Source organism: Varanus komodoensis, unplaced genomic scaffold (assembly GCF_004798865.1).
Source record: "Varanus komodoensis strain SLA01 unplaced genomic scaffold, ASM479886v1 scaffold4, whole genome shotgun sequence".
NCBI lineage: Eukaryota > Metazoa > Chordata > Lepidosauria > Squamata > Varanidae > Varanus > Varanus komodoensis.
In genome coordinates, this window is record NW_025335941.1 from 16,269,800 (window position 1) to 16,294,382 (window position 24,583).

The 24,583-nt window shown below is 39.4% G+C and overlaps 1 protein-coding gene across 1 annotated transcript in view; it reads left to right on the plus strand.

Annotated features, from left to right (window-relative positions):
* The window catches only part of GRIK1 (glutamate ionotropic receptor kainate type subunit 1), a 174,886-nt gene that overhangs the window by 140,639 nt on the left and 9,664 nt on the right, over positions 1 to 24,583 (plus strand). The window contains exons 11-15 of the mRNA XM_044441749.1: positions 2,147 to 2,350; positions 3,093 to 3,316; positions 12,930 to 13,048; positions 18,632 to 18,849; positions 23,819 to 24,044. Coding sequence (XP_044297684.1) covers positions 2,147 to 2,350; positions 3,093 to 3,316; positions 12,930 to 13,048; positions 18,632 to 18,849; positions 23,819 to 24,044 — 991 coding nt within the window. The remainder of the gene's footprint in view (positions 1 to 2,146; positions 2,351 to 3,092; positions 3,317 to 12,929; positions 13,049 to 18,631; positions 18,850 to 23,818; positions 24,045 to 24,583) is intronic.

Here is a 24,583-nt window from a genome sequence, read left to right on the forward strand (position 1 = left end):
ACAAAAGAATTGGCTGTGGTTAAAAATGTCCAGCTTCCTGTTTGAAAGCACTGTTTGTGAGAACTGTCTTGACAATGCTGGGGAAAAAACCCTGGGCAACCTGAACCTGCCTTCCCTTGCTTTTTGTGTGCACCCCACCTAGTTTTAAAGCACGGCATGTGCAATCCTGCAGGTGCTAGAAGCTGTGAGAATGCTCACTAGGACTGGCAGATGTGATCATATAATGCCAGTCCTATATCACTTCCATTTGTTACCAATTGAAGTCCAGGCCTAATTTAAGGTACTAACTTTGACATATAAAGCCCTTAAACATTTTGTTTAGTGCCTTCAGTTTAGTCTAAAGGAATGTATCCTTCTATATACACCTGCAAAACTTTAAGATCTTCCACTGAGGTTCTTCTTTGGGAACCATCCTCGAAGGAGGTTAGAAGAGTGTCTACCTGGAGAAGGGCCTTTGATGTGGCAGTGCCCTGGCATTGGTGTTTGCTTCTCAGAGAGGTGCACCTAGAACTGACACTTTATTCTTTTTGGTACCAGGCCAAAACCTTTTTTATTTTCCCAGCACTTTAAGGGTTGACAGGGTAAAAATGTTTTAAATAAATAAATGGCCACAGGATAGGTCATATTGTCACCTCTGAACTTGGAAATGCACTAAGAGGCCAGAGATGGAAGTGCCTTCCTTCTGCCATCACAACCACTATGATTATTTCTGCACTGGCTGTGGCTCCAGAGTTTTGAGGCCAGGGCTATAAGGAATACTGGTAATGTCTCAGCCTGTCCTCCTTGTGAGCTGGGGCAAAATCATACAGGACTAAAAGTGGTGATCCGTTTCTTTTGCAGGACATGGGAAGCACAGAAGCTACCCTCCCATGCTTGATTGCATGTCCATACTCCTCTAGGTGCAGAAGGCTACGGGCAGCCACATTGCTTGGCTGCCTGCAGGAACTTCTATTCATTTAGGATTATTATTAAATGCACATTCTTCTCTTCTTTGCTTTTAAAAATGTAATAGAATCTAATCTATTTTTCAGATGTTAAGAAAACATCAGCTCATTCATGGCTGGCTGATGAATGCTGAGGATTGTAGAACTTTTTGCTGTTTGTGTCCTTTGTTATGCTTTCATTCCATTAATATCAAAGAAATGAATTATGATGTTCCAAGGGAATTAAAGTTTAACCCATGCTGATCTGAATCCAGTAACTACATCATTTAGTACATCCTAAAACTTTCAGTAGTGCCTTTTTCACTTGCATTTGGATTAGTGGGCAGCACACCAATTTATAAGTGAATGAATGAATGAATGAAGTTGTGTGTGACCAGACACAGTGGTGAGTTTCTTCAAACTGGTCTTCTTTGTGAAATACTCAAATTTAACTCTGTTATGACATCACTAAGTAAACAGTTAATTCAAACAATGCTTTTGAATGAGCTGTAGCTTCTCTCTCAATTGGCTTCATTAGCCTTTGTAACACAGTCACATATCCAATCTTGATTAGCTAGGTGAAAACACTGTTAATAGGATGAAAACCAACTAAAAGAAATTGTAACTGAGGCAACAGCTGCAAGTGCTGTGAATATTAGTATCCCAGTGCTTATGCTGTATTTTGCAAATTTTTCACTTATAACTATTACATTTCTTGGAATGCGTAATATTCTTTTTTTTTCTTAAGTGTAAAGTTGTTCTGAGATCTGGCTGAAGAATAACTAATAAATATTAGAAATAAACATTTCTTTAAAATCAAATATCTATTAATAATGTATGTTTGATATATAATAGTTACTTATTTAAAAGTTACTTATATTGATATTTTGAGGGTCTTTTAGTAAACATTTCAGCCCCCATACTTTTTCTGCAATAAAAATATTCACTGAAAAGCTTTCAGTTCAGCTTGAGTGTTTTGCTACTTCAGCGTTCTCTGTCTGGCATTTATTATTCTAAATAAGCAACCTAATGCCAATAGGAGGTTTTAGAGGTTACACTCTACAGACTTTAATGCAGAAAATTGATTCAAACAAAACATCAGTGTTGGACTTCTGAGTACCAGTACAATTTTGGCAAATGATTACACTTCCTGTATCTTATTAAGCTGAAATAGTTTCAGAAGTACCCAATTTGTTACAAATGTCTTATGTCCTTTCCTACAGGAAGACCCCTATGTGATGTACAAGAAATCTGATAAGCCCCTTTACGGCAATGATAGATTTGAAGGGTACTGCCTGGATTTGTTGAAGGAACTATCAAATATCTTAGGCTTCATCTATGAAGTGAAACTAGTGTCTGATGGTAAATATGGAGCCCAGAATGACAAAGGAGAATGGAATGGAATGGTCAAAGAACTCATAGATCATGTAAGTTTCACATTATTATTCTGTTCAGTCTACAAAAGCTACATATAAGTGCATAGACTACTGTGCTATTTTTTAAAATATGCTGACAGTGCAAACCCAAAGCTTGCACAACATCAGTAGTGTTTGCTAGTGCAATGGATTTTCTGGGGAACTTGTGCTAGTAAGCTATTGACATGGTACACACATTTGTTGATTAGACACTGGTAGTAAGACACCAGTGGATCCTTCCTAGACAGTTTAATGGGGCTTACTTCAATAGTTGTGTGGGCACTTCTCTTGCTGGAGTGATGGAATGAACTGTAACAAAAAGAGCAATATGAGTAATCTATGCAGCTTGCAGTGTATGCTTGCATTTCCCTCTTCAAAGTCATCCCTGAGGAAGATTCTGTCTTGAGGTCCTTCAGATCTCCTTCGGATCTCAGCTTGCAACATTTCCTATTATGCCTATTATGGGATCATGCCTCATAGCAGGAAAATGTCACAGTCTAATGCCTCTTGAAGGCATCACTGCACAACACATTCATAGTGAATAAAATGAAATGAGCACAACTTGTTTGGAGTTGAGTTTCCTTCCTAATGGAAGGAATGAGGGACTCTTAATGAAAACACAATTTTCATTCGTATCTATAGTTATAAGCAAATTCAGTTTTATTTGTGTCAGTATGCTTGAAAGTTAAGGGAAGAAATAAAAATGTTTGTTTTAATGGAAATTAAAATATTATTTTCCACTTTGTGTTCCCAGAAAGCTGACCTGGCAGTTGCTCCACTCACTATTACCTATGTAAGAGAGAAAGTAATTGACTTTTCCAAGCCCTTCATGACACTGGGAATCAGTATTTTGTACCGGAAGCCAAATGGCACAAATCCTGGTGTTTTTTCCTTTCTAAATCCTCTTTCTCCTGATATTTGGATGTATGTCCTCCTCGCCTGCCTTGGAGTCAGTTGTGTCCTCTTTGTCATTGCAAGGTAAGTTTAAAGGTCCTGCCTGACAGCAAACTATGGCATTTGCTACATGCTGCATGTACACTAGCCACAGAAGTTATTCTTATTGCAGAATGTATTTGTTTGTTTGTTTATTTACTTGTCTTAAAAATATTCTAAACCTTCCTTCATCCAAATGGATTCCAGCATAGCCTACAAGAGGTAAACATTTGTAACAGCAAATAGAATGCTACAAACACAGTGTTCCTACAGGCAGTAAAACCAAGAGGTAAGAAAGTATAAAAGAAACAAAGGAAATGGAGGCAGTTAAAATGCAAATATAAATGTCTTACCCAGGTACTAGAAGGACTGCTGTATCAGTGCTAGTTACTGGTCATTAGGAAGGGAATTCTAAATTTGGGACACCCCCACAGAAAAGTCTCTCTGTGTACACAACATGCTGCTGACCGTTCTCTGAGAAAGGCCTCATCTGAAGATACCAATGCAGAGTTAGGTCAGTACAGGAGGCTGTGTTCCTTCAGGTCTATGGGTCTAAAACCATTTCAGGCTTTAAACCTAGCATCAAAGCACCATGAATTGGGTTTGGAATTGACTAGGCAGCCAGAATAATTATTTCAGCACTCATGTAATATGGAGTGAATTTTCTAAACCAATCAACATTCAAGAACATAAATTCTATACTAACTGCTACTTCTGAATCATTTTCAAGGACAGTTAGTGCTGAATTTGGAAAATATATATCTCATTACTAATCTAACTGTTAGCATATTAACAATACTATACATGCTTTATAACAAACCTTTAAATGTCTTCTACATGGCATGACTGCCTAAAAATAGCCCTACAGTTAATTAGTACAAAATAATTTGAGAGGAAAATGGTGCAAAATTGATAAATTTTATATCTGAAAACTTAATAAAATGTTAAAGAATATCTGATGGTATTTATTCATTTATTACAGTTATATCCTGCTTTTTTCTGTAAGGAATCCAAGGTGGCTTATACAATCTTCTTCTCTCCATTTTATCCTTACAACAACCCTGTGAGGAAGGTTAGGCTAAGAATCAGTGACTGGCTGAATGAGCTTCATGGCAAGTCGGGATTAGACCCTGAAACTCTTGAGCCCCAGACCAACACTCTAAGCATGTCAAGCTTGCTTCTCTGGTCAAGGTTATTTTTTTCCTTTTTCTGGATACCTTTTTGAACTATACACCCTTCCACTATATACCAAAATACTAAATGTCTACCTCTAATTCAAGTATCTCTTGACTGCAGTAATACTTGGGGTCACACGGTGCATTACAGTAATTGTATAGTGCGTAGCCATGGATACCATTCTTCACTTCAGAATAAATTATGTGCTGCCCCAATTTGGATTAAGACCAAGATGCAACAAGAGGAGTGGAATAAACTCCCCACTGCTACACTTTACACAGCTAGCATAGCATGTAGTTTGACCTTCACATGAGTTGGCTGGTTCACATGTCACCACAAATAACCCTGTGTGGTTATCACAATTTGTGGTTTTTTTACCTTGATGAGCCTGACAGATGATCAGGCTGATGGCAATCTCCTCCTTCCCACCATCTGCTTCACTCCCAGTCCTCCAGGCAGTATTCTAATCACTGCAGCGAAGTACAAGGCAGTCACACTCATGAGCCAAGCTTGCTACGGGGGTCACTCAGTCTCTCCTGTGAAAACGGGACTCATGCCCTGAAGTGCAGCAAAGGGACAAGGGAGTTGACTGGATCCTCTTCCCTCCTGGTCCAGAGGAGACTGCCGACACAGGAAGGGGGTTTGCAATGGGGTGCTGGGGGGGGGGGGGTAGGGTCTGATCTGTGTTCATACACAAAGAGGAGGGAATTCAGCTGGATGGGTACCCAGCTGCAGTGAGGGATTTGTGAGGAATCTGTTTTGGAGGTGGGGATCTGTCAGATTCCTTTGGCTTGGCTACCTACCCAGACTCCAGCCTACTCTCTCATGGCCATGCATCTGACATCCTGATGGGCAAGCGGCATCCCTCTTCTGCACATGTGACTCATGGCCTTTGTGCAGCATGTGCTGCAGAAAGAATTGTGTAACCAGAATTCTGTGAGTGCCTCTGGACTTCCTCTAGGTTCAGCTTGCTTCCTAAGCAAGGGATGGGCATGAGGAGAAGTTCAGCGAACAAGAGGGATGGATTCCAGGGAGGATTGTCACAACCCAACCCTCGTTGTAGTCGCTTCTCTGACAAGCAGGAATAAGAATGGGGGTGTGACGATGCCGTTGAGAACTCGAGGGCTTAATACCACTTCCTTCCCTGATCTGGCCAGGACCTGCAAGATGTGCAGTGTGCTTGTGGAAGGGCTGGCAACTAGGCATACCTCGAGTGGTTCAGTGAATTACTTCAGACCATTGAGTTACATTATACTACTGTGAATAAATCTTTGAGTTCCACCAGAGTCATTTTCAAAGCACAGGCGCTATTAAACTATTTGTTTTCTTTTTCTTTTTAGGCAGGCTAAACTACATGCTTTTGCTTCATGCACCAAAATTAAAGAATAGTTATAATAAACTATCTGACCACTTTATTCCACTTAGTTGTATGTGTCAGAAAAAGGCAGACAGTTAAATAATGTCTTGGTTTCCAAGCAATCCTCCAACAAACCTGTCACAACTGCTATTTACAGTAATAAACTCTCACAAACTATGTTCACTGTACTGTGAACAATAGATTCAGCTGTGCATGGATCATGATCTCATACATGACTAATAGCAACCTGACCACAACTGACCGATTATTATTTTCCCCTGTGTAATGAGCCAAGACTGAAACCAACCCTATTCTTTCTCTACCAGGAAGGTGGATAAAAATTAGTAACTTGAAACTTCCCCTCTGCCAGGGATTGATTCTGCAATGTCAGAACAGAACACATCAAGTTTTGAACGTTGCAAAATATTCCTCAATCAAAGTGTCCAGAGAGCATGTCAGGAGGTCTCAGAGTATACTTAGAGTTCTTTATTGCTAAATATACAAGCTTTTCTTTCCAAAGCGGATCTTGATTTCTAATGCCCTTAGAAATGGCATTAATTCTAATGCAGCTACTTAGCAGGTTTACTCATGTCCAAAATTTATATGCCCCTAAGGGCCTTTTGTAATTGTAGCAGCAGTTTCTCTATGCCTTTTGTGTATGCTGCTATTGAAAAGCCTCTTGATTCCCACTGTCCATGAAACCAGACCCAACTTTTTCTGGAATGCCACTGTAGAGAGAAATGGAGTTCTGCATTTTTAGGACCTATGATTGTAACAGAAAGATGTTTATATATTATGGATATATGTTGTTCAGATTATTACATTACTCACATACTTAAAATATATAAAACGTGTGGAATCATACAAATTCTTTTTCAACTTCCAGAGATGTGATTTCTTTTGCTATATCTTTATCAAAGAGCTTGATTCTTTATATTCTGAATATGTAGAATATTTTCCACATGAAATAGCTAAGCTAATAAGTGAAACAAGCCCAGAATTTTTAATCATATTACACTTTTAGAAATAAAATATTCCGGAGTACGTTTGTGGATCTTCTGGAATCACTGAAATGTTTTGGTCATTGTACTTCTTGAAATTCAAGCCCATCTAAGATGCTTTGCTTTTTAATACTAAATGTGGTATTAATAGGTCCTAAAGGCACAAATCTGTTTGTAGAAGTTTCACTGTGCTTTTCTGGACAAACACAACAGAAATAGAAAATTTTGAACAGCATGCTTCCTCTGTTGGCAGAATATGGTAGTTTGCATGCTGCGCAAGAATCCTGAACTCTAAAAAAAGCCAGGCTCATGTTTTGCCACTTTCTGCAGTCTCTGCACAATTTCCTTCTGACATTTTCATAATACTTCCAAAGGAAATCATGTATACATAATTTTGTGCATGGCTGCAGCCACTGACTTCAGTGGAATTAGAGTTTAATCCAGTTTGATTTATTTCTTCCACAGCAGCTCCTGCACAATATGTTAGGCGCCTCAGGCTTATGGTGAGGTGAAAGAAGAAGGTGAATTGGATTAGGTTTAATATTTAAAGGGTGATTATATCAAATTATTATTTTTAAATGTTTATCATAACCCTATACAAATGAATTCCATGCAGCTTACAAACTGCCAATTCTACCACAGGTTGACATATTTTGAAAGGAAAGAAAAATGAGAAATGGTATTAGTAATCAGGGATGAAGAACTATGTCCATCACGCATCCACAGGAAATAATTTTGGACCATATTTATTGTGGACCTCATAATTGCCCCCCATGGCTGATGACTATTCTTTTGGGATGATGCAATCAGATAGTTGCCAAATGCATTACCTATCAACTCTCTTGTTTTTCAAACAAACTGGAACAGTAAATATGCTGATCAGTGTGCTAGTTCCCCAATGACAAACACATATATTATGGCATAAATTGAATTTGACCTGGACCCAAGTTCCCCCCAATACGATCCACCCAATGTAAACTTCCAACCCAACAGAATATCCATCAGGAACAATTCCTGTGGTTCAGCCCCTCAGAGCATTCAATAGAAAGTGCCACATGTAAGATGGATGGGAGCATGCTGCCTACTGTAAACTTTTCCTGTCCAAAATTATAGTGTTCAATACACATAGCCAGGGAATAAAGGGTCAGCTATAATGTTCAAGAGCAGCCAGGGTTTGAAGTAATTTTAATTTCTATAACTTAAACTTAGTCTTTAACAAATCTTTCTATCCAGCAATTTTAAAAGTCTAAAATCCCATTATTTCCCAGCAGGTGCTCTTACTTGTGTCATTCTTTTCCTTTATTTGCTTCCACAAGCAACAGACCTTTGTCTTTGTAACCTTCTCCTTTTTAAAACATTACCTTGCAACAAATTGGCAATGCACTGGGCACTGCTTGCTAATTCAAACACACAACATTACTGTGCTGTACCTTTTTCCCCCATCACTTATACGTTTCCTCACCCAAGGTTTAAAAGAGCCCCCCTACAAGAGAGGAAGTACAGACTTTTCTCCCTGGGGTATCTTTCAGAAAGCAAAGCCTGCACACCAGCTACATATGCAAAGGCAGAGCCAGAAGAAGCAGGACAAAGACAATCCCATGGGCCATGTGCAGCTCCTTTTTCCTTCTTGAAACGCTACACACCAGAGTTGCACCTAGGCTTCAGAAAGTGCAAATAAAGTGACATGACATGACATGACAGAAACAAAACCTTGTGGTGTGAAGTACTCCTGTTTACTGTTCCAGCCAGCCATGCTATATTCCGGACACTCCGCTGCATCCTCTCTCCCCTCTGGTTATTCTGTTCTCCATGCTAAGAGATGCTTAGGATTTGGTGGCCACTGGACATGGTCATGGTGATTCTGGGAGCAGGCAGTTGCCCTCTTAGTTGTTTATCCTACATTTGCTTTTTCCGCAGCTTCCTCTGCACCTGCAGAGAGCTCCCTCATGCTTCTCAGGGGCCTTGTTTTGGCTATGATCCTCTTGGCATTCAGCAGCTTAGTTTGCTGTTAGGCGGGGTGTAAGGAAAGTAGGGAAAAAGCAGGTCCTCCTCAGTGAAATCCCTTACTCTCTGTAATTTGGCATGTGAATTTGCCTCTACCAGAAAAACAAACTGGAGATCTATGTGCATCATGTGTTCCACAATCCCACCTACTGCACTCAAATGGCTTTTCTACAAAGGAATGAGTCGACTCTGTGACTGGGTTCAGACAACATGATAACCCACACTCAGGGGTAGGATATGGGCTGAGTATTGCTTGTTTTTGAACCATGGGTTGTAGTGTTGCCTGAACCCAGTAAAGATAAGAAACCAGGGTGAACAACCCATAGTTCATAACCCAGCAACATGCCACCAGTTCTCTTCATAGGTTCTTTGTGATTAGCAAGCCATGATTTACAAGGCTCAGTGTGGCATAGTTGGACTGGGTCTTGGGAGATCTGGGTTCTAGTCACCACATAGCCATGATCTCAGTGGCTGACTTTTGGGAGCCACAGACTCTTAGTCTAACCTACTTTACAGTGTTGTTGTAAGGATAAATTGGAGAAGAGAAGGAGAATTACATAAGCTGCCTTGGGTTCCTTGTGTGAGGGGGTGTGATGCAGGATAATTGATAATTGATTGATTATCATGCTAATCAATCCATAAATTGCTTGTTAGTGTACTTCGGTTCAAGCAACACAATAACTCACATTTCAACAACAACATATTGTTCAATGGCAAACCACTGTTGTCATGTTGTGTGAACCCTTCATGTGAAAATCTAGCAAAAATTATATTTGCAAAACTTACCAAATGCTACTCTACATGTACACTTGCATATGTGCATTGTGATTGCTTGGTAGTGTGGAGGCAGATAATAGACCTGCTTAGGAACAAATATCCCAGTTTTAATAAAGGGTTCTGAAATGGAAGGAAGGAATTTGCTCAGGAATAAATGCCACTGAGATTAATGCAGTTGGTACAAGCATAAACCATATCTCTTTTACAGGGAGGCTCAGGTTCTTTTTCAGATTCGGGTCCTTGGCTACAGCTGGATGAGCTTGCTTTCCCAGCTTTGCCCCTGCACAATGCAACCAAGGATTTTGCCCATGATGGTCTTCTCTGCCCAAGGTGCCTCCCCCAGGCCCAGTGTTGTCTGTTGCCATGTTTTAACTGTAACCAGAATAAGAGATTCAAGCATCTTTCTCTGAAAATGGTAGAGGAGACAATGCTGGGGCCTGGGGGGCTGAATGCAGTGCAGTGAATTGTGGGGGAATGAATAGCAAGGGACAGCAGTTGGTTACTCAAAGCCTCATGAGCAGCTTCAGGTCTTTCTTAGACAGCAGGCACAACCTGATTCTTAAGATAATTGGGCACGATCTTATGTATGTGCCGATAGGAAAAGGTCCTTCATGCACCCTCTAGCATGCTGCAGAGGGATACTGGAAGTTGTGGGACATTTTCCTGTCTAAACATGCTTAGCATTGTACCCTTAAACTCAATGATCTTACTGAATGAAAATTTTATGCTGTTGTATTTCTAATTGAATGGCTTATTTTTAGTGGTACTTTCAGTAAGGCATGCAAAATTTCTCTTTGTTAATCTGTGTCCTGCATCTTATGTTAATTTTTAAAAAATTACCTATTGTATGAATAATGATGATGTTATTTAACTAACAGCATCCTAAAATACAAACTGTTTCAATTAGTGCCTTCATTATTATCAGTGTTCATTGCTTCAAGCCTAGCACAGCACTCTAGTTGCAAGAGTGCATAAATTCAAAGCTTAATTATATTGTTAAAATGGCAATTAAAATGTACTGGCATGACATTGTCAATTAAAGCCATATTCATAAACATCACAATAACAGTATGCCCTACAGCTGTGAGAATCAACAACAGACAGGGTCCTATGGCAAGAGACAGTTCTAAAGTACTTCCATAAAGCATCTTATAGCTTACAGTTTGTCATGGTATATATTTTTGCAAGAATTGAAACTTTTCATTTGTAAAGGATAATTTCTAGCCTCTTCCCTACAATGCTTGCAGCACTCGTATAACCCAGAATCAGAATCCTCAAATAAAATCACATAATTTTAGGGTTCTACAAAATAATCTACAAGGAGAAAATGTTTCTGTGTATAAAGTGTTCTTCTAGATATGTAATTCAAATTTGTGAGAGGCAGGGAACCCTCACATCTGACATTTCTGGGATACATCTGTGAAGCTCCTGCTGCACATATGAACTGCTTTACAGGAGAACAGCACCTGCAGGGACCATTGGAGGTCAGTCCCCAAGTGACTAGGTTTCCATGCTCAGGGAAAAGTGGACTCTCATTCTGGTGGAATCTAAGTAACAAGTAACAATAATGGGCAGAGGTCAGCTTCTGAAAGCAGCAACAAATCAGGACAGCTAGATAGTGTAGCTTAAGGGAGAAAGTTGTTCCCAGATCATAAGGGTAGGAAGAGAGGAGAGGGGATTAGCTTGGCAGAATGTGATCACAGCAAGACATTGCTCATGCAGAAAACCCCAGCCTTGGAAATAGGCATGGGTGAACAAGCAGTTTTTTAAATTGTTGAATTTCTCCAAACATTATGAATAGGGAAAATGCACATTTCCCCAAAAAATAAAGCATGAAAGTGTGCATTTTGGGGGAATTTACTTTTTTAAAAATACATGCAATTTTCAAATGCATGTTCAGGAATTTGCAAACCTGTTTGAAAAACATATACTCCAGTCCTGTTGATATTCAGGATTGTGAATGGGACATAGTCACATGATTTGTAAAAATAAGCAAAATCCTCATACATCCTACTTAGAATGCATTGCACAGGAATAAATTAGCTGACCTACTGCTCAGTCATGCTGAAGGACTCAGACTTCAGGGCAGTTGGCACTCCTGAAAAGCTACTCAGTCAACAAGTCTGAATGCAGAGTTAGAGGTGAGGTGCCAGAGTTTAGCTGATGGGTTCCCAATTCATTCTTTCCTCCACCTGGTGCCTGCACTTCAGTAGTGATGCTATAAGGTGCTTTATGATTAATATTTCTTTTAAATAAAAGTGCCCTCTTGGTCTAGAGCAGCCTTCCCCAACCTTTAGTCTTCCAGACCAATTTGGACTACAGCACCCAGAATTCCCAGTCAATGGCCCTGCTGGATGGAAATTCTGCAAGTTGCAGTTCAAATGCCTCTCCAGACACCAACTTGGGGAGGGCTGGGTAAGAGTGAGAGTTAGTCAAGGCCAGCAATGACTGAGAAATGAAACAGACCACGTTCTTCAATTTCTAAACAAATCTTAAGACTAATTACCACTTATCCACAGCATGTATCTGGAATTTTGCTATATCTACATGTACACTATGAAGATGAGAATAGTACCTCTAAACATGAAAGAATGAGCCCCTCATTTTCAACCCATGTTCTCAGATGATTGCAGATGTGTGTTATGCCTTCATGGAAGCAAAGGAGATGTATAAAAATATAGTTACAGGAGGGATATAGGTACTGGTGGACACATGCAAACAAAGTTGCTCAGTAAGATGCAGATTGGGAACCATGTAACTACAAATATGCAGGGGATTCTTTCCATGACACAAAGGATTGTTTCCATGGGGGATTCCACTCATTTCAGTGGCAATAGGTGATCCAAATATGTATGCAGATCAGTTTCTCCCACTGAAATTCAGCCCAAAAGATGACTTGGAGCAAACAGCTCAGATGAGGTCCCTGAGCTTGGACAAAAGACTTCACTGCAACTCACAGATAAGCCTTCAAAATTATTGCAATTTAAGGGCCAGTTTTACTTAATTTTTAATCCATATTGTCTCTTTTGTGAAGCCTCCACATAAAAGCAGTCTTCCTTACCTTCACTGGATGTATGAGGCTTATTGGTCAGGTGAAGAATGAAAAGCGCAGCTCAAATTAAGGGAACGAGGCCTATGGCTGGAAATGGAGCTGTCCACATTGTAAGGCTGCTTTGACGCTTCCGCGCTCTGGCTGTACATTTATGAATATGGCTTTAATTTCCCTCCCCCTTTTTACTTTCCTCATTAATCTTTGCATTTTGTGCATTGTTCAGCAGGTTTGCTGGTGCCGTCTGTATTTTTTTATCTGATGCTTACAAACTGTTTCTGTTAACTACCACAGGTTTACACCCTATGAGTGGTATAACCCCCACCCGTGCAACCCTGACTCAGATGTGGTGGAAAACAATTTTACTTTACTTAATAGTTTCTGGTTTGGAGTTGGAGCTCTCATGCAGCAAGGTACACAGGTTACACATCACTGTCGCACACATCCCACAGTGTGCTCAAGGGCTTCTGTGCTGGTAAACTCCACCATTTGTAGCTCTAGTGTATACTGTAAAACCTGATATAGAAAGGAGATGTGCAGTGTATATTTATATATCCATGTGCTGAAAATTAACAAGTGGGTTTGGGGGAGACATGAAATAAAAGAAATCGATGTAATCCAAAACAAACCTACAGAAGGACTAAGCCCAGAGGACATTTTATTAAAATCATTATTTCCGTGTTTGTCAGACTCCGGTTGCTTTAAAAAAATCCCAAACTTAATTAATGGCTTTTCTGCAGGTCTTTAAGTTTTGCCTCTTGTAAATGTAGCCAGCCTTTGAGACCTACAACATCCTAACTGCTGCTGATTCTGGAAACTGCACAGAGATGCTCCTTTTACAGTAAAAGGGAAGGAGAGGCACTCGACGCGTGAATCAGCTTGGTGCAAATACTGGCTGTGTGTGTGTATATGGTGTGTTCATTTTGAGGCTTCCATTAATAAGTTTTTGCCTCTACATGAGGTGTGTGTTTAGAATATATGTTTAATCATTGTAAACCCCTCAAAAATAACAACACATTGAGGAAGTCACAGGAATAGCTAATTTTTTAATAAAGTCATGCAAGCATAAAACATTCCTATATCCAATCATAGGGCAATTATGTTTTACTACAATTTGGGGTTCAGTGAAAATGGATCAAAACTTTAAGCCTGACTTTGCTAATGTTAGTAGGAATTTGGCCATTGATTTAGTGGAGCTAGTCTGTTCCCTTTGCTACATCAGGCATTTCTTGGCATAGCAGGAAAACTGGACATTCAAAAACATACTGTGTATGCCAAACATGTATACTCTTGGAATGGATTCTTTCCAAGATCAACCAACAAAATAAGTTGTTTCTCCCAGTTTGTCAAGTGTAGCATAGAGGAAGGTTTTACAGTATCAGGCAGGTGTGTGTCTATAGTTGTGAGTGATGAGTGTGGGTGTGTATGAGAGAGAGTGGCCAAATACTTTGTGTTCTTAGTGGCCTGCCTTTTTGGAGTTTACCATCATCCACAGCAAACTGTGGGATGCCGTGCCTAGTAGTTACCACTACCTTGGGTACATGACAGTCAGCCCCAACCAGACTCTGCTTGTCTTTGAAGAAGCTTTAAAAATGTAAAGAACCCCCCAAAATTTGTAAGTTGAAGCCAATATTTCCATGTACAAACTTGTGGTACGTGTGGACTGTGAATGCACCATCATTAACATGTAGAGTTTGAACAAGAGATGAATGGTTGCTAACCTCTGCATCTATTGTTATGCTCTTTCTTGTTAACAGAAGCTGCTTGTTGTGCTTGATTGGAAGCCACTGGTATATTAAATTTAAAATGTGATGATCAGACTTTCTCTTTTCTACAGAGCGTGAGCAAAGTCTGGATCAGGATTGGCTGTCATGTCTGCCATAAAAAGGCACTAGAGAGTCTTCAGCAAGTATTGTCTCTGACTCTGGTTCTTGAAAATAGTGTATTTTCCTACCCCTCTTCTTTTATTCCTCAACCAAGATATAGAACCTCTTTGTTAAAAGGTTACTGAAGCATGCCAGATGGCAGATTAATTGAAAATGCTATATAGGCCATGACCCTCTACTCACAAGTCTATTTAATGACAATGAGATTGGTCTGAAGTAAGTAAGCAAGCCACGTTGCTTTAAACAGCGAGGTATTGTGAATTAAATAAGACTAGTGTAATGCTCAAGTAAGGCTGCAATCCCATACCTACTTACCTGGGAATTACCCCTTTGAATTCATGGGATTAATATTTGAGTAGGTGCACAAAGTACTGCACTGTTAGAATGCAAGCCTATGCATTTACTTGGCTGTGAGGACGTGAGTTCCAATGAGACAGACATTCTGACCTAGTGATTCTCCACCACAAGTGTTACCCCGTTCACTTCAGCAGGATGAAAGAGGCATCAGGAAAGCTATGCATGTGCAGTCTTTCCCATTCCAGGAAGGTGAATGGGGAAAGCTACACAACAGTTGCTCCATGCTTTGCTAGCACAAAGCTCTGATTAGGAGGAAAGACTGCAATTGATTTTCCTTGAAAGCTCTTTTATGAGGGTCTGCATTCCACCAAAGTTACTAGACCTGAAGGTATGTGCTTAGTTTTACTGAATTGTCAATCCTTCATGGATCTGTGAGCCAACAGCCTATTTTCACTTTTTCTTTGGTTGAGACTATTGTTAACGGTGTCCACTGATACCTTACAGGATCAGTGATTTTTGACCATAAGTAAATCTAATCTACATAAAATACACATTTTCTGTTTCACACGAGCAACTGAATTTCTTATGATGGGAAATCAAACAAATTACAATTAGACTCAAGGAATATACAAGAATAATATCAGAACTTCCCATGGTTTCATTGTGGAACAGGTATAATCTTGGAAGCTGATCTAGATTGTTCTGCCAAGTTGCAATGGTCTCTGAAATGTAGCATGCTATTACTACCATCATCTATATTCATTAAAATGTGACGTGGCATCAGCATTCATATTATTTATGTTTCTGTGCTGAGCTTTTTAGTAAATAATGTTTTAATAAACAACTGAATCAGCATTATTGTTTCCTACAGTGGCTAGGTCTGCTACAAAATTGCAAAAATCAGCATTGGAAGAATATCTATTTGTAAATCATATTGTTTGCTAACTAGAAAGCCAAGGGAAGAATTAAAATGTAGATACTAATACAAGTTTTGAAAATAACTGCTCTGAGATTAAGATGTGACTTTGGTTCACTTCTTAAACATACTTACTAGCAACTTGGTCTTATTTAATTCCATCGGTCTTGTTTCTGAGGATATATGGCTAGGATTGTTCTGTACAAGCACTATTCAGCTCTTGTTGGATAGTAAGCCTGGCTGGGGATGATCATTCATATGCAAACCAAATGCTGATTCCAGGCAGTTCAGTGGGGTCCAGCTGAGCACTGAGCATTGACTGCATATCTGCCTGACTACATACATGAAAGATTGGTTCTATGCGCAGACCTCCCATGCTGGATCAGAATTTTGGTTTGTTTTTTTAAACTAACTGTGCTGCTCAAATAAGAATACAAAATCCAACAGTGCCCATCTGGCAATTAGATGGAGCTGGTGAAATGAGTTCCCAAGCACACCCCTAGAATCCTCTCCAGAGGGCTGAGGGTTCTCTCCAAGCAGATATGTGGTGTACAGAAGGAGTAGTTATGCTGTATGAGCAAAAGTCCATTCATGCAAAATTTCATGGAACCCAGAGGCCCCAACCCAGAGACCAAGGGATACAGCAGGTACCAATCTTTCTTAGGAAGCCATTTCTGTTTGCCAAGCATTTCCCATGCAATCAGTTCTATCCATCCATGTACACTAAACAGAATAGAACAGAAGACACCCACTTAGTTCTATGCCATCACAGCTAATACCAGTTATTTGTCCTTAGACTCGTACCAACAGGAACATCAAACTTAGCACAGTCTTTTGAATCATACACAACACAGACTTTTAAGAGAGTCTTATTTATACTTCTACAAACAGTTGTTTTATCTGATATCTATCCTTTGGGAAATGATGGCTGTTGTTATGCTTATTATAGCATACCGTATATAGATTTATTTATAATAAATCTGCCAAGGACATAGATCTCTTTTATACCTTGCACATAATTGCCTCAGAAGTTACACAGCTTCAATGCCAAAAAAAAGTTTCCTGAAAAAATCAGATCGAATTACATGCAAGCTTAGTCTGTAGCTAAGGCTAATATCTTCTTTAGTCCAATAAACATTTATGCATGTGCTTTATTCCTCCTGGATTTATGTTTGAATCAAAGCCTCTAAACTCAAAGAGAAAAGGCATCAAATATAAGGAGGACTCATGCTGTGGAGGGCTACAAATGCACATTCTCAGCTGAACTGGACTAACAAGCATACAATTCTGTGCCCAGTTTTGTCCTCTCTCCATTTCTGCTACATCCCCTTGCCGCTATAGCTGGTGCAAATAAGCCAAGCTCTCTGCAGAGTGGTGCTTTGAAGAGGAAGCCAAGCAAGACATGCAGATAACTGGGTGAATGCAATTAGGAGCCACATTTTTCGATATATAAATAGAAGCCTGAGCAGCCTTGGGAGCATGAAGAGTTGAGCAGGGAAACTTCCCCTGCCATGCACTGTAGCATGAGGGAGGGAAGGAGGGAAAGAGAAAGAAAGAAAGAAAGAAAGAAAGAAAGAAAGAAAGAAAGAAAGAAAGAAAGAAAGACCCCTTTCCCATTTCCCAGGGCCCCAGATTTGTTAGGCCTCCTTCTGAGCAATCTGCATAACAAAAGCCTGCGTGTTCATTGGACTGAGACAATTAACATCATATCTACTTTGGCCCGCAGGCACTTATTGCAAGTCACTTTGTTAATTTTCCCTAATGGAGAAGGAAGACTGGTAGAACCAAGCTAAGGAGGAGCAGGCAGAGAACTGCTTGAACCCATGATGCTGACATATTTTTCTTTCAGTTCAGTTGCAAAGGGTAGGCAGACTACCTGTGACTGGAGTCTCCTTATGATACAATCAAAGGGCTGCTTGCTTGGGAAAGGCACTGGAGTGATCCTGTGGGCTCAAACCAAATGGAAAGCTATTTGAAAATGCGTCGTCTCCTGAAAGTTACTATGAATATATAATATAGATGTCCAATGGGATCAGTCTGAAGTCATCCCATGAGCACCAAATGTTGGCGCCATCCTCTTGTTGACTGAAAAATCAAATGGGTTCAATAGGTGGCATTAAATAATTCACTGGGGAGAGAATTTTGTTCTCAGCAATGAAGCAACATGCAAATTATCCATTTATTGTCTTCAGCTTGCTGCATCTTGTTTTGCTCCATTGTCCATTGTTGCTGTTGTTGTCTTACAATATGAGGCCATCGCTGCTGAGTGAGCGTGTCATGCTAATAATGGCCTCCGTCATCAGTATAGTCTTACGGCAACTGTGACCTCACTCATCATTGTCATTAACATTGCATAATTATGCAGATATTATGGCTTAGGGTTCTTACTTGAACTGTCCTAATATCTCAAGACATTTTAGATTTTCTCTGCTTTCCTTTTAACCATGTAAATCCTGTTGATGCTGCTCTAGCAAGCCTACTTCTCCATATGACTTTGGGATCCCAGGCAGTCACAGTGATTGAGGTACAAGGGTAAAAACATGCACGCTAATATTAGGGCATGTGAGATTTAAAGTCAATAGTCTAGTTCTAAACATATTTATTGCAGCAATAGTAATAAAACCTACTTCCAAGTAAGTGTGTTCATATTACAACTCAGCCATGGTATTGGGAAAAACAATTAAGATAAATATTAATTAGAGTCCTAGCATTGCATGCCTCTTTTTAAAAAGTATCTTCCCATACTTAATGTTAGTTCTCTGTGTTTGAAACTATTACATCAAATCATTTTATTTTGTTCATACCAGTAGCATGTATCTGAAAGAAACATTCCATAAAATGAGTTTGAAGTTCCATTCAAGTTATGGTAATATACATATTTTAATGGTGTTATACAGGATCAGAGCTAATGCCAAAAGCTCTTTCTACCAGAATAGTTGGAGGAATATGGTGGTTTTTCACATTAATCATAATATCATCCTACACTGCTAATTTGGCTGCCTTCTTGACCGTTGAGAGAATGGAATCCCCCATTGATTCGGCTGATGATTTGGCAAAGCAAACTAAAATAGAATACGGAGCTGTCAGAGATGGATCAACAATGACCTTCTTCAAGGTAAGATGGTGACAAAACATGTTGCATTGTCAGGTGAAAATAAGACCTTGTTGCTTTGGTATGGATTATGCTAGGAGCTGCGTATATGAATGTATGCACATGCATAGACACACACGAATATATACATCAATATAATTCTTACCAGTTTGGACATATTCTACCAAGTATACAAAGCATGCCTCAAATCTATGTACACCCACACAGAAAGCCATCACAAGTTTACTCTCCACCAGTATCAGGAGAGCAAGCAAACAGCTTTGTCATGCAAGAGCTTAAGAGCCCTGCTGGATCAGAGCAAGTGTCGGTTCACACACTGGTCAGTCAGCTGATATGGGGAGTTCACAGGCAGGATATGAGCTCCATTCCACCCATATTCCCCAGGAACTGGTGCACATAGGCATACTGCCTCTGATACCAGAGGTAGCATACAGTGAACAGGACTAGTAACCATTAATAGCCTTCTCTTCCATGAGTTTGTCCAATATCCTTTTAAAGTCACCCACATTGGTGACCATCACTACCTCTTGTGAAAGTGAATGCCATAGTTTGACTATGTGCTGTGGGAAGAAATGTTTTCTTAAAGTCTGAGGTACCTGATCTGGCCTAATCTCAAAAGCTAAGCAGGGTCAGGCCTGGTTAGAAGCTGCATGGGAGATGTGAAAGTATGATTCTCTAATTATTGTTGTAAACCATCCAGAAAGCTTTGGCTACAGGCAGTTTAGAAATGTAATAATAACAACAATTTTGTTACTGTATCCATTTCCCCTTCTGCCACCGCCCAATTAATTTTGCTTTGTGTATATGCAAAAGTATACATGATATGAAACCAACACTTAGGTAATTTTATGCTGGATAGGTGTGATCTAATCTAGGCAGTTGGCTCCAAACTACTTGCAAGTTGCACTGTTGCTAAGAAATACTAAATGTATTGCATAATAGCTTAATAACTATACTTGAATTTAAATAAAAATCAGGTGCCATTTGTAGTTCTAACAGCTACTTGAGATTGAGGCCTCATTCTAGGGATATCTATCTGAGTCAGATTAAAATCAATGGTTTGTTAGTAACAATCAACTTTTTTTCACTGATTTCAGTGGACTTGGGGCAACTATTTTTGTCTGGAACACGCCCATATAGATATTCTGTCCATTAGCTTATAAGATATTCTAATTCAAATCAATAATACCTTTTTTCCATTTGCTCCCCCAACAAATATATCCAAAGATAGAATGGTATTGCTAGTATTTCTTTTTTAATTTACCTGCTCATAAATTAGGTTGCATAAATCTACAAATCAAACACATTTTACTCTGGGGTGATCCCATTCAATTTAATTTAGATTTCAGGGGCTTCTGTTGGTTTATTGGTTTGATGCTTTGAGCCTGAATATGCCATGGACCTAAGAACACACACAAACAGTTGGCAATCTCAGGGAGGGCAAACCTGAACAGATGCAGGTAATTATAGTTCTCTTCCTCCCCACTGTGGAATCTATGCATGAGACACAGAGACAAAGCTAACCTTTAGGAAGCTATCACTCTAAAGATGCTGTGACAGACTGGCAAAGCTATGGGAATTTGGAAAAAAATAAGCTTTTGCATCCTCTGCCATATTCTGTGAACAAATATTTCCAGTTCTGTGGTTGTCAGCTTGGTATTTTAAAGGGCTGTTTTCACCTAGTATCCACTTGTTTGTAAGTAGATGATGAAACTGGGTTACAGACGGGGAGAGGGCATGGATTCATTGCATTTCTGTATATTTCAGACTCATCTCAAATACCAGCAATTTATACTTGTTTTATGTTTATTTTTCCTGGCAATTTACTGAAGCATACCTGCCTATTTTACATAGGCAAGTGAGTGCAGTTAATGATGAGCCTTGTTGACACCTCAGTTCATGAATGAATCCTGCTTCTTGAAGTCTGGATTATTATTAAGCCTCCTGCTGCCTTTGCAGGAGGTTTTTGTTGTGTAATCCAAAGTTTACAAATGCTGCAATGAAAATGAAAACAAAAACAGAACAAAGTACTTCTAAACAACTACTTCAAAGAGTAGTTGAATTCGGCAAATGGTGAAAGCGCTTCACATGCGTGTATGGTCAATTTCCTTTCCAATTTTTAACTTAAAACTGAGCTACATGCAAATACGTTTTGCTAAGATAGTACTGGAGACTACAGTTCCAAAGGAATTTAGTGCCACGCTGCCTGAATGGCTCACTTAGTATAGAAGCATCTTCAACAAAAGGTTGAGTTGAGATAATTTTTCATACAAGGCTGGCATTGGGCATGTCTCCCCAGAGTCCATACTAAATAAATGAACATAGTGATGTTTAGACAACACAAGTACTGAAGTCTGTGTGTGTGTGGGGTGGGGGGGGGGGTCTTTGTAAAACAGAAGACTTTACACCTTTGAAGGACAGAGAATGCATGAAGGAATTTTTATTTCCCTAGGAAAAGTTATATTTTTCTTCATTGGTTTAGCTATAGCTTGCATGTAAAAATTGCCAGGTTTAAAATAAGGAGAAGTCTGGGCTGAGTTCATTAATCCCTTGGAATTCCAGATGGCTACGGAATGGCGGCAGCAGCAGCTGGTGCTGAATTATATCCTGGTTTATTCCTGCAAAGAACCCTAGGCAGATTTGAGCTTGTACTGAGGACTGAGGAGAAAGGCAGAGTGGCTTCTAGGTAGATTTATTGATTCCTGTGGGTATTTCCCCCCCCCCCTCTCTCTCTCTCTCTCTCACACACACACACACACACACACAGAGCGAGCGAGCGAGCGAGCGAGCGAGCGAGCACAAAGTCCATGTGTCTATGTGTGCTTCAAGGAAAATTGTGTAGTGAGAAAGATTTTAACACCCCCCCCCCAAACTCTGCTCTCAATTAAATTTGGGCTGCATGTGTTGACACGAGAGTAAGAAAACCCATCACACCTAACTATACTATATGTGATTAGCAGAATCCTTAGTTTTGTCAAATTCTGCAAAAACCCAATCATGTGAGCAGGAAACACAACTGACTAGACCACCAGCAATGTGTGCAATTATTTAACTAGTTTTCCAGAAGACACTGAGTGCCAGAACTTTTTGTGAATCAGACCTAAGTAGAACTTCAATATGGGAGACAGTTAAGTTATTGTTTTTCTGTCCTAGTTTCTTATTTCTAAGGTTAGAATCATAATTACCTATTTCACAGAATTGCTGCAAGGATAAACACAAAAATTTGGCATTTTGCAACTAGGGGTTATTTTAACTAGTTACTGTGTTGTGTTGCTTGTGCATGTGCATGTATTTTCCTGACTGTAATCATGTGGAAACCTACGCTGCCCTAAGGTATAATGCAAGTTTTAGAAGTGTTTGAAATGGCATTCTATGTGCACAAAATAACCTTGACATTTAAGTCAAAAGCAATGTTTTGTTTAAGATAGCATGATGAAAGTGACATAATTTTTTTTTTGCCTAAGGTTGAATGTCAGTTTTAGCATACAGATATGTTACCCATTAAAGTTATCTCATGCTTACTATCTTGGGATCTTTCCAAGAGTTTCTGTTTATAGAAACATCAACTAGGATCAACTAACACGGCAAGCCACATTCAAAGGTTGACTATAGTCTGTGGGTTCCCGTGCTGTCTGAACAAGCTCCACTAACAAGCCAGGCCTTTTAACCATGAAGAAAACACAAATCAAACTAATGGTATCTTGAGTTGCGAACTGTGGGTTGTTTGCTATCTTGCCTGTTTGCCATCTTGCCTGTATTCACACAATGTGATAACTCACATTTCAACAACAACTCACAGTTCAGACCCACACTCAGCCCATACTCAGTCCTTAAGTGTGAGTTATGTTGCTTGCTCCTAGTTAAACATTCTCACAGAGAATTGGCTACATATGAGTATAAAGACCCACCAGTCTTGCTTGGTGAGAGCAGTCAGGAATTATTTCATAATCTCTTCCAATAAAGAGTTATGGATGGGTGTCCTGTCCATCTTCTATGTAGATTTGATAAGATTCTTAAACTGGTGCCATCCAAGGGGGGGCTAGTTCAGAAATGTTGCGAATTGTAGGGATTGTGCTCTAAAGGACTCCCAATCCTATGGACAGAAGAAAATCATGCAACAAGGTTGACTGCAGAATAATGGGAATTCAGAGACTTTTTTCTGTTTAAACATCCATTGCACTTTAATTGATTTTACCAGAAAAAGTTTTCATTCCCAGTATTGCTAAAATGAATAAGATTATGACCATAATATTCTTTGTTGTGGACAAGAGAAAGCACAAGGGTGTTAGATCACTTGAAGGTTTAATTATTTGAATACAGATTTTTGCATTTGCAAAACTGAGAACTCTGAAACCTAAATGCTGAATCTGAAAAACAAGTAACTGACCATCAATTGATAACTTAGATTCAAAGCCTTTGTTTTCATTTGGTTATTATTTCCCATCTTTCCATCAAAAAGATGGCACTTATGGTGGAATTCTTTCTTTAAAACATTTAAATATATTCATTATCAAATCATAGAGCAATGTACCAAATGTACTATTTGTTTGATTATTTTGTTTGCTGTTTTAAATATTTACCTGTACATCCTTTGTTTGACATTACAACCTTTTCATAACAGAATACTTAAAAATACGTTCTACCACAATTAAACAAAGCAAAACCAAACCTCTTTCGTTGCATTATTAACTGCAAAGTCCTCAACACACGTGCCTTCATTGAAATTGTGCCCTTTTGAGACAAAAACAATTAAGGAGACCACATGCTCAGTACTACAGCCTGATAGAAACAAAAATTATCTGTAAAAAATTTTGCTTATGGAGCTAGGTTTACTGGAGCAGAACTAAATGTGAAAGAATTGTAACATCTTTCTCCTACAGTCAAAACAGATAGTTGGTTCCATCCAGGAATGCTTTGCAGTTAGCATGTGTGAACAAGGTCTGTTCCTGATACGTATATTTCTCTTTTTTAGAAATCGAAAATATCAACATATGAGAAAATGTGGGCATTTATGAGCAGCAGGCAGCAAACAGCTCTGGTGAAGAATAATGATGAAGGAATCCAACGTGTGCTCACCACAGATTATGCTCTGCTGATGGAATCAACCAGTATAGAATATGTTACTCAGAGAAACTGCAATCTCACTCAGATTGGGGGACTCATTGATTCCAAAGGTTATGGTGTAGGAACACCCATTGGTAAGAAACGTGTGCATATCTTTGGTGAGTGGGAGACTGTGCAAGGCAAATAAGATCACTTGTTAATTTCTCCTGTTTGGCATGAGAAGTGCAGTACAGCTCTGAGGAAAAGTAATGGTAATGGTGCATTTTGCAAATACATCTAAATAAGCACCGCAATGTACTCTTTTATATCCCTGGAGCATTGTGATGATAAGAGGCCACACGGAATAACTGCATTGCTAGAAATTTCCTTTCCAATTCATTAAAATTCAAACCTTCAGGCATTAAATAACCAAGTCAAACTAATCCACCCTACTTAACCTTTTCTCTTTTCATCCATTTTAAAATGTAAACTGTGGGAGACACTAGAACAGAATTTGAAATACTGAGTGAAGATGAAGGTCTCCCCATACAGAGAGAAAGGTATAGGACTGCATTTTATTGAGTTTATATACTGACGTGTGCAAGGACTGCCTATTCATGACCTGCCAAGGCAGTCTACCTTTAGCTGCTGTATTAAAGGTGAGTCTATCCTTCCATGATCCAGCAGTGCAGTC